Consider the following 10,466-nt stretch of genomic DNA (forward strand, 5'->3'; position numbering starts at 1 on the left):
TTCTGACCATAGAAAATGTTCCCATGATTAAATTAAGAACGGTTTATAGTTAATACAGACCATTATAATTAAATCTATAACAAAAGTTCGAATTCTTGAATAACAATCGTTTCTTTGTCTCTAACAACAGTGGCAGTACTGTCGCAACAGCGACTTGTTAGCCAATCCGATGAGAAACAATTTCACTGCGACCTCTGTAACGTCGCGCTGGATCTCTTGGACGGTGCGATATTAAAGGGTTAAATGATATTATCAGCTGAGCGAAGGAAGAAGAACATGGGAAGTTCTGAGAAAGACCGTAATTATGTTTAGCGCTGGTTGCAGCGTTCCGTCTATCTGATTGGTTCTCTGTGAAGTAACGTCCATTACTCTTCTAGGAAGTTTCGAGAACGGGTACGGACGGTAATATTGGTGAGAGTTCTATGCGTTTACAACAGTTCGTCAAATACTATTACGTGGAGGAAAACGAGCGTTTACGGCACGCGGATATTTCTCACGAGCGGTTTTCGTTCTGCTAATACAGGTAAGGATAAACCACCGTTCAACGATTTGCAGAACTGCATTTCAGAAAATGTGCGCAGACAGAATAGAATTTTCGTCATTGAATTATGTGATCGATCAGGGGCTCGTGAATTCGCCCTGGGACAGGAATTCGCGGTAGGCTCTATCGCAAGTCCGAGGAACGTTAGGAACATTCGTAGGTATCGCAAAATATTAACGGGCATTTTAACGTGGCTGTAATTGTTGTCGAACTCCGAATGGACGTTTGAAGGTTGAATTATAGATCTACGTACGCTTTAGCATATTGAATATTACGAAATACGCGTCAATTAATTTTATCATAGCGCTAGCACTTGTGCTCACCCGTGACTCGCACTTTAACGCTGAAAAATGGTGATTGTCCCTATTGCCTAACCCGTGTCAAGACGAAACGCGGTTCGAGATAGAAACTGTATCTGTCATTAGATACTTCGAAAGTCGGTTATAGAACTGTGTTTACCTCAGCTGCGTAGAACCCGAGGCGATGCGAATTTTTTACTTAATCAAATAATAATTACGGCAGCTCCTTGTATTTTCTTGTTCGATTTGTAACCGGTAGCCAAGCCTTCGACATGTATGTATACAAGTATCGGTGTGTACGTATGTACGTTTAACAGAAACCTCTAGAAAGTGTGGTGTTCTTTGTTCATAACACGATAGGAGGTGCGTTATACCGAAACCACGTTTTCATTTCCTCTTCCATATCAATTAGTGGCATTTTGGTATTCTAAAATGATTCTGGTCGCCATTTTGAAACCGAAGACGCACATGTATAGAATTTGCTGGAGTTTTCTCCGAACGTACCATTAATACGCTTTTGTACCCCTCTCGTATTGATTATGGAATTTTCAGTTCACGTAAATTAACTTTCGTGCTCGCGACGTGTCCCGAATTTTATTCTATATGCACTGAAAACTGTTTTTATCATTATTAAAATTAGAAATACGCGAAGTTCAAGGTCATACTTTGTAATTCCATTTTTGAATCTTGTATTTGCGCATTTAAATACATACTCGATTTACTCTGACGTCTAGCGGCAACGACAATGACAAATGAATTTTTTTTCCTTGTTACCTATTCTAACAGTTCTAAGCCTAACGCAGATTCTATAATATCCTGTTGATCTGGTCATATTTGGAACAAAGCGTTTGTTTAATGACAATTTAGACGCCCACTGTCGTTTTTATAATGATTTCCTAAGATGTATATCCTGTTTATTACCAAGTCAATGACTGATCTGATTAATGGCTCAATTACATTGCAGCACTTATTATTTATAAGATGATTTGTAATTTTTTATGCTGATTATGCTTCCACGATTTTTTAAAAAATATATGTATACAGCTATTCAAATTTCTGTATGTGTACATTTTCAGTTCACATTATTTTGCATCTAAAATACAATGTACATTGCACAATGACTTGCAAATAAAAATGGTTTGTTTTCGCAATTTATGGTTATAAAGCACTCTTTTTTGCTATTATTTTACCTAGTATGGTAAACTAGGTGTCATATGAAATCACAAAATCTGTTTTACTTTTTTTTATACATTATATGTACATACACCACATGGTGATGACAAACAAAATTTTCAGTTAGCAACAATTTGGTCATGATCACTGATATGAAATCTATATGCAATTGATTCTTAATAATCTTAATCTTCATGACTTGGCAATTTTGATGAATCAACAATTAACTTGACATTATGTACATCTGTATCTGCTTAGCTTGAAAGATGATAGTTTAAAATCAAAGGAAACATTTATTATGCAGAGGCAGATTCAAATGTATGCACTGCACCTTTTCAGGTTGCTGTGCTTTGTACTAAACTATTAAACTAGTAATGTGGCTACTATCAATTTAATTTAACATCAGTTGAAATTCACTGTAAATATTTTATCCACTAAGAGGCTATTAATAGACTTTTTGAATGAAGTAGCTTAATAATTTTCTCTTTAATAGTAATTCCATAAGAAAGTACTAATCTCTATTGTTATTAAAAGGTTCTTCTAGACTGAATGAATTGATATTTTTTTTATTTTTAAAATAATGTAAACTCACTTCCTATATGTGAAGCATTAATAATTATAATTTGATTCAAACTTACAAGTCAGGTAATGTTTTTATTGTATTTTCTTATTATCAGCAGGGACAATCCGATTGCAACAGTAGCAGCTGTCTCTCCTATAACAAATAGATTATAGTAAAAAAATGGTGAAGGAAACAACATTTTATGACGTCCTGGGTGTCAAGCCTGGTTGCACCCGAGAAGACCTGAAAAAGGCTTACAGGAAACTTGCACTGAAGTACCATCCTGACAAGAATCCCAATGAAGGAGAAAGAGTTAGTAAAATATCGTACGATGCTCGTTCAACTTCTTGTGCTCCAGGCTTGTTTCATAAATTTGCTTTTCGTTACAGTTTAAACAAATCTCACAAGCGTACGAAGTATTGTCCAATCCTGAGAAGAAGAAAATTTACGATCAGGGTGGAGAGCAAGCTTTGAAAGAAGGTGGTGGGGGAAGCAGTATGTTCTCTTCGCCCATGGACATCTTCGATATGTTCTTTGGGGGAGGTTTTTCTGGAAGGTCTTCTCGAAGAAGAGAACGCAAAGGACAGGATGTTATACATCAGCTCTCTGTTTCATTGGAGGAACTGTACAAGGGCACTGTCCGCAAATTAGCATTGCAAAAGAACGTTATTTGTGATAAGTGCGAAGGTAGATATTATTTCGCGACTCTTACACAAAATATTGATCAGGATGAGAAATAATAAGTCTTCGATTTAGGCGTCGGCGGTAAGAAAGGTTCCGTTGAGACATGTTCGACATGTCACGGATCTGGTATGCAAGTAACAATACAGCAGCTAGGACCGGGAATGATACAGCACATACAGAGCGTCTGTTCAGAATGCAAAGGACAAGGAGAGCGCATAAATCCACGCGATCGTTGTAAACAATGTGGTGGTAGGAAGACAATTAGAGACAGGAAAATTTTGGAAGTCCATGTCGATCCAGGAATGGCTGACGGACAAAGCATTGTATTTAGTGGAGAGGGAGATCAAGAACCAGATTATGAGCCTGGTGACATAGTCATTCTCCTTGAAGAGAAGAAACATGACGTTTTCAAGTTAGTATTTTAACGATTGTTATAGCTCAAAACTAATACAAGGCATCGAATACGGTGACATAATATTTAAAACGTTGGGTTCGTCATGTTAGGATGACTCGGCCGTTTTCAAGTACATGTATTATAAGAATACATTTATTAATCTATTGTTTTAGGCGCTCACGTAATGATTTAATTATGAGGATGCAGCTAGAACTTGTGGAAGCCCTATGTGGGTTCCAAAAAGTGATTCACACTTTGGACGGAAGAGAGTTAGTTGTAACTTCACTTCCTGGAACAGTAACGAAGCACGGAGACTTGAAATGTATTATGAACGAGGGAATGCCGGTTTACAAGGATCCTTTTACACACGGCAGACTTATAATCCAATTAGTAGTTAATTTCCCAAAAACCATTGATATTAATGATATTCCAATGCTTGAGCGATGTTTACCTAGGAGGGAAGAGGTTATCATTCCAGAAGGCGCGGAAGAAGTTATACTTACGGACTTAGATCCAGAACGAGAACAACGACAGGCGTGTGAAGAAGACGAAGGAGGTGCTCCTCGAGTCCAATGTGCCACACATTAATTTGATTACATCAATGTCACAATAAATATGGTCATTCTTTCATTTTAAACTTTTGTCCCATTCGCTCGATTCTGAATCGCATCTATTAACAGAAGAATGAAAAAATGCGGACACAATAGAAACAAAAAAAAACAATGTTCTTCGAGACAAATGAAAGGAACTTGAAAGAACAGAATGTCTAGATATATGCACGACTATGAAAAACCGTAAGGAATCACCAACGATTCTTATGCAAGGATCATACTTAACACTCGATTGTATTGAAAAACCGTTGACACTATTGACTATACATTTATCATTGCGCCTGAATTTCAACTATAAATTTTGGTGACAATTAGTAAACTGATTATGATTAGTTACTCGCTTGCTGTAGGAAAGTATTACGAAAAAAAATGTACTTATCATCAAGCAGAGTGATAAGAAAAGGTGAACTTATTCAACGTCTAACGTAACATCGTGTAACGTTGGTAGTAAATACAAACATAATCACTTGTATCATGCAATAATGTTGAAAATTCAAATTTTTTTTCTGCCTTACAAGCATACCTGACATGCTAGAAATAAAGTTAGACCGTCGAATGATACGACTCTGATTTTACTTGTCTGCATTTGTATTTCCCTATGGTTCTCTGAATGGTTAACAATTGACTACACGTGCGGATTGAAATAGTAAAACATCTGTTGGTGGACGTAATAACTGTGAAAAAATAAATGAAAAAATTTAGTGAAGTTTTTCATAGTTTGATTGCAGATCTCTAAATCGCTTTTATTTTAATGGGACATTATTCCATTACATGTGGTCTAATCTTTCTTAGAGCTACGCTAGTGTATGACGATATTGACAAAATTATTTAAATTTTATTCAACAATAATACAATATAAGGAAGAAAAATGTGGTTCCTGTATGTGTGAGTGGATTATTGTGCGTATTCAAAACTATTATTTATTGCTACAGAAGAAAAAAAAGACCCATTTCCAGGACCCGTCTCTGTCGCGATCCTGGGAAGCGAAAGTAAAATTATAATTACTTTTTGGAACTTGAATCAACTAATATAAAATAAATATTCAAGAGGCTGCTTTGTATATCATTTTCGAAAGGAACGCAATTCCCCATTCATTTATAATGAAACTAGTAAAGCGCATGAAAACTGCCCAATTTTATTGACCGTGAATCTGTTATATATTAAATTAAAATAGATCTTCGATACATTCGCATAATTTACTGTACACAAGGTCGCGTACTCGTCTGCAGTTACTATAGAAAATTTAAATAGAAATGTATTGTAATCTTATTTATTATAGATCAATTGGTGATCAGTTAGTACTTTTTTGCGTCGTCAAATAAATTGAACAAAGTATAATGTGAAGGATGTCGAGAATATTTATTCTTAAGTTCAACCCTCGACCCTTTATATTCACATCGTACTTAAATTTTCATTATTTCTTTTCTTCTAAAAAAAAAAAAATCGACTTAATTGCAAAGATCTCAATTAAAATGCTCAAGCGATCTGCTAACAATTTCGTCAAACAGCAATCGAACGGTAGGCATTTACGGCAGCTTATTTTCCAAGGGAAATATCAGGACTGGAAAACCAGAGGGGAAAAAGCATTATTCAAAGAGATGTATAAACTAAATGCACACACATTCGTAATTAGAGTCATTCATGGGCGGTAACAATGTTAATGTGCCTTTGAGTTACGTAGAATAGCCTAACGATGGCGATATAATCGCGGCCAGGGTCGATGTTTTTGTAATGTGCGTACACAAGTGCCCGAAAGCCAGCAGTCGAGATGCCGCAAAGGTTTCTGGGTATGCGGAGGGAGCCATATTTTTCCAATATCAGTTATGCGAAAACAGCGTACGCATAGCATCCGCAGTATGGAATTTCGTTCGGTAGCCTGCGTTCTGTCCGTGTTGCACAAGAGGAATTGATCGGGAAGCAGACGACAGTGGCACGGCGGAAGAGGACAGGACGATTGTGCTCGCTGGAAAATAATAAGCGTACATTTCCACGCGATCACGGAGCGAGGTTCGGTGAAACCGACGAGCGCGGGTCGCGCAGGTGTTCGAGTCGAGAAGAGGGTTAGTTAACTTAACCCGAGTTCGTAACCGCGACTGGTGGTAGTGGTGGCAGTACTAGTGGTGGTGGAGGCAGTGGTGGTGGTGGTGGTGGTGCTACTGCTGCTGTGACGATGACACAGCGTCATAACACGACGTACGTCCGTCCGTGCGATTTAACGCGAATTGTTATGGCAGTATAAAGTGGTTTTTTGTACCGAGAGTGCATTCGCGCCATTACCGATCGAACGAGTCGTGTCTCGGTCACGATTAACCTGTGCGTATATTCAGTGTCCGGCAAGGAGATGGCTTTCTTGTTTAGTGCGTGAACCGAGTTCCGATGCAGCGTAATTTTTTTAGTGACAGTGGCACACGATGACATAATTCAGTTCCATTCATCGTTTCTTCGTTGAAAAGTGAGTGCGTATATGTGAAACGGAATAATCGGGACTGCGACCGCGAATAAAGCGACGAGAGACCGTGGCAATGACACGAGCTCGACCTGGACTTTTTTTCAAACAGTGAAACATCCAGCGAGATCTCTCTCGGCAGAGTTCCGCCTCCGACGTTCTCTCTCCACATTGGAAACCGTGATCAAACGGGACCGTGCCGCTGATTATCAACGATGTTTACCAAGTGTTTTTGTTTGCGACGCTACTGCTGCTGCGTCCGTCGGCATAGCGTGCACGCATTATGAATAACAGCGTGTCCAACAGTCTAGGTTAGTTCGGTGGTTAGCCCCGTTCTGTCCGTTGTTCCCGACGCGGTCGAACCGTAGTGCCAGACAAATGGGCCGGAGGCTGTCGTTTCCCTGCATGATCAGCCGCGAAACGTGATTTACAAAGAAACGAGCCCATCGATTCCCAGCGAGCTACGAACATCGCGAAGAACTACTACGAGACCTTGACGCGCTTTCTTATCGACGAGTCTTTTCTAAAGAAGCTTAACAAGAACCGAAGAAGAGAGAGAGAGAGAGAGAGAGAAAGAGTGTATGAGAGAGGAAGAGAAGACGTGCAGCAATATCGAGAAGAATACCGACGGATGTCGAAGGAAAACAAGTGGAGAGCCTCCGGAATCGCAGTGATATTTTCCTAAAATTTTTAATCGTTCGAAGGAGACACAAATACATCGATACCGATAAATCGATCGTTGCGGCCGCGAATCGTATATCGCGGCGAGGAGGTTAGACGGGCATTGACCGGTGACTGGCGCGTGTCTGTCGTCCGTCGGGCTAGAGTTCGCGATTTTCGAATCTTGGCACCGTTCACGTCGGGCATCCGTCGGAGCCGAACGGGCACGCGAGTCGTTCCCGCGGCGTGTAACACCGCGAGAGTTTTTCCACAGGTGGAACAAGGAAAACCGAGGAGAAGGTTCTTAGCCGGCCGGTGAAATCGGGATACCCGTTTGGCATGCCGCGCGCGGTGAAGCCGAGGATGTCGAGCGCCAAGACCGTGCTGTACAGCTGCTGCGACATTCCAAGGATCGGTGAGTGGCGAGGAAGGAGGACCGCCGAGAGAACGTAGTAGGTTTCGGCTGTGGGCAGGCACACGCGCGATCATCCCCGTCTCTAGAGGATGCGGCAGGACCTCGAGGTACCTCGATGTAGGCGTGCTAGCAGCGTTCCAGTGATGTCGGTGTCGGGGTTACCTGCAGCGCTGCTGGACCTGGACCATGGCCGGCAAGCCTGAGCAGCCGTCCACGCACCCTGCTCCCCCAAGTCACAGTCATCATCATCATCACCATCAACAGCAGCAGCAACAACAACAACATCACCATCAGCAACATCATCATCATCAACAGCAGCAGCAGCAGCATCATCATCCGCAACAGCCGCAGCCGCAGGATCAACCGGATCATCATCATCATCAGCAGCAGCAGCAGCGTTTGCAGCATGGGATTCAACAGAACAGCGTTTTAGTGTACGTCTCGGGGGAGAATTTCGCGTACGCGACGGCGGTCGGTCAGAATGCCGCCGCCGCCGCTGCTGCTGCTGCTACCGCAGTCGGCTATCAGTCTCCGCAGCAGGCGACGTACACCGGTATTCTGCCGCCGCAGGTGGCGACGGCGGCGGCGTCGTTTCCCGCCAAAACCGCCATATACTGTAACGATAACAGCGGCGCCGTCGCCGCGGCCGCCAACAACTGTTGTCGACTGAAGCCGCTCGAGTACGTGCCGACCGATGGAGACTCGAGCCGGTCCATGCGTACCCTGTCAGCGGGCACGGTAGACGAGGAAGAGGACTATGGGACGATCGTCACGAGCAACGGCTTGCTCTACAGACAGGCGAGCTTCGTGCAGGCGACCAGCACGGCGGCCAGCACGACGATGACGTGCGTGGTGTCGGCCGGGGACAACAAGAACGCGGTGGTCAGCCGAGTAGGACAGCTGGAGAACGAGGCAGGTAACGCCGAGGAGAACAACCTCGGGAACGGCGAGCAGCCGATCGGCAGGCTGCCGAACGGCGGCGAGATGATGCCGAACAAGTTGTTTCCGTCGAGGATCCACGCCGAGATCTATCCGACGGCGGCCAGGCTGCCGGACGGCTACAACGGGAGGATCGTGCAAGGGAGTAGCCTCGGAGAGGGTTGCGTCGGGCTCTTGAGCGACGACGCCGCGTGCGTCGCGTACGTGCGACAGGGGAGCGACGCGACGCAAACGTCCGCGAGTGTTTTCCAAGCCGACGGTGTCGAGCAACGTTCCGGCGTCGACATGGACGAGAAGAGCCGGCAGCAGGACGCGTTCCAGAACCAGGCCGCCGGCTCGTCTTTGTCGTCCGCGTCGTCGACGTCGTCCGCGTCCAGTGTCGGTGTAGGTGTCGGTGTAGCTGTCGGCGGTAGTGCTAGTGGTGGTGGCGGTGGTGTTGTTGTTGTTGTTGGTAATGGTAACGGCGGCGGCAGCGGAGCGGTTAGCTGCGACTCGGTTCGCTCCGATACCGGCGAGTCGTCGACCTACAGCAGTTTGAGCAGCCCCGAAAGTCAAAGTCAATCGGCCCACGATAGTTTGTCGGCCGGCGCAACGGTCAACGGCGGCGGTCCGTGCGCGCAGCAGGCTGCGCGTCAGACGTCGTTGGCCTGCATCAACAACACTAACAATAATGACAATACCGGCCAGCAAAATGTAGTGCTTACGATGAACGGTAGTGCGGTGGTTACGCAGCAGCAACAGCAGCATCATCAACAAGCGATTACAGTGCCACGTGGATGGAAAAGGATATGCACCAACGGGGTCATCATTTACATCAGGTAACTGTTATTCATTGTTTCGAATAAACGAGCGTAACCTTGCGCCGTAGATGTTCTACTACTATTCTGATTTCGCCGGTGAATATGGTGGCCGAAACGATTGTAGGTTCGTCACGGCACGTTCTTGGTAGTTTTTCGTTTTCGCTTGAATCGATGTTTTTTAAAAATGTAACCTTGAATCGATGCGTAGATTTTGTAATTGGCGAGAAATGATGTGTAACGTGTCGGAAAGTATAGCCGGTTGTACGTGGTATTGAATAAATCACAATTTTCTTGGACCGTTTCAAGTTTAACCGTAGAACAACCTCGTTGGGTTGCCGGCTACCCTACAACATGTTAAATTGTCCGCAAAAGTAAGTGATAAAACATTGAGGTTACCTTGTTCTTCTTACTCATGCCGTACTTTATATTACATCATATTACATCATCTTTATTTTTCTCTTTTTCTGAAATATTTCCTATTTTTATGAAAAGTACTTTGATTTTGATAGAATTTCGTTACTTTGCCACACTGTGCGCTATATGCGATATTAAGTAACTAAATATTAAATCCCTTTTGGAATTGACTAATTTCTAATCGTATCTACGATAATTTTGTAAATATAGATACAAAGGTATATATTTCAGACAGAAATTTTTCAAATTTTTATAATATTGATGTAATCGCCATAATAAAAATTGTATTACTTAAATAATTGTTTCAGTAAACGAATTCCAATTAAGCAGCTACCAATTAAATAATACAAGTGTATTCGTTATAAACCCACTGTGCAAGTGAACAGCTTCACATTTTTTATTTCACGACTAATTGATTTTGAAATACATTGTCAAAATCATAGCAATGAAGAAATGTTTTTTCTACGAATATAACAAATGCTTTCTTTCAGCTTTTGAGATACGACTTTTTTCTTTACAAAAATAAGG

The 10,466-nt window shown here is 42.6% G+C and overlaps 1 protein-coding gene across 2 annotated transcripts; it reads left to right on the forward strand.

Moving 5' to 3' along the window:
- The first annotated feature begins 362 nt into the window (after positions 1-362).
- On the forward strand, positions 363-5,608 carry Droj2 (DnaJ heat shock protein family (Hsp40) member A4-like). Of its 2 annotated transcripts, none has more exons than XM_078180807.1 (5): positions 363-523; positions 2,691-2,887; positions 2,965-3,262; positions 3,332-3,671; positions 3,827-5,608. In XM_078180807.1, exons 2-5 carry the CDS (start codon positions 2,756-2,758, stop codon positions 4,239-4,241), a joined length of 1,185 nt encoding a protein of 394 aa, XP_078036933.1. In that variant the 5' UTR covers positions 363-523; positions 2,691-2,755; the 3' UTR covers positions 4,242-5,608. The 2 variants fall into 2 exon arrangements, with proteins under 2 accessions (XP_078036933.1, XP_078036934.1); XM_078180808.1 differs by lacking the exon at positions 363-523 and adding an exon at positions 602-697.
- Positions 5,609-10,466: the final 4,858 nt, after the last annotated feature.

This window comes from Augochlora pura, chromosome 5 (assembly GCF_028453695.1).
Source record: "Augochlora pura isolate Apur16 chromosome 5, APUR_v2.2.1, whole genome shotgun sequence".
NCBI classification, from domain to species: Eukaryota; Metazoa; Arthropoda; class Insecta; order Hymenoptera; family Halictidae; genus Augochlora; species Augochlora pura.

Coding starts and splice junctions, on each gene's coding strand:
- Droj2 (XM_078180807.1), top strand. CDS start 2,756: ATGGTGAAGGAAACAACATTTTATGACGTCCTGGGTGTCAAGCCTGGT. Junction 2,888..2,964: donor ATCCCAATGAAGGAGAAAGA/GTTAGTAAAATA, acceptor TTTTCGTTACAG/TTTAAACAAATCTCACAAGC. Junction 3,672..3,826: donor AAGAAACATGACGTTTTCAA/GTTAGTATTTTA, acceptor CTATTGTTTTAG/GCGCTCACGTAATGATTTAA.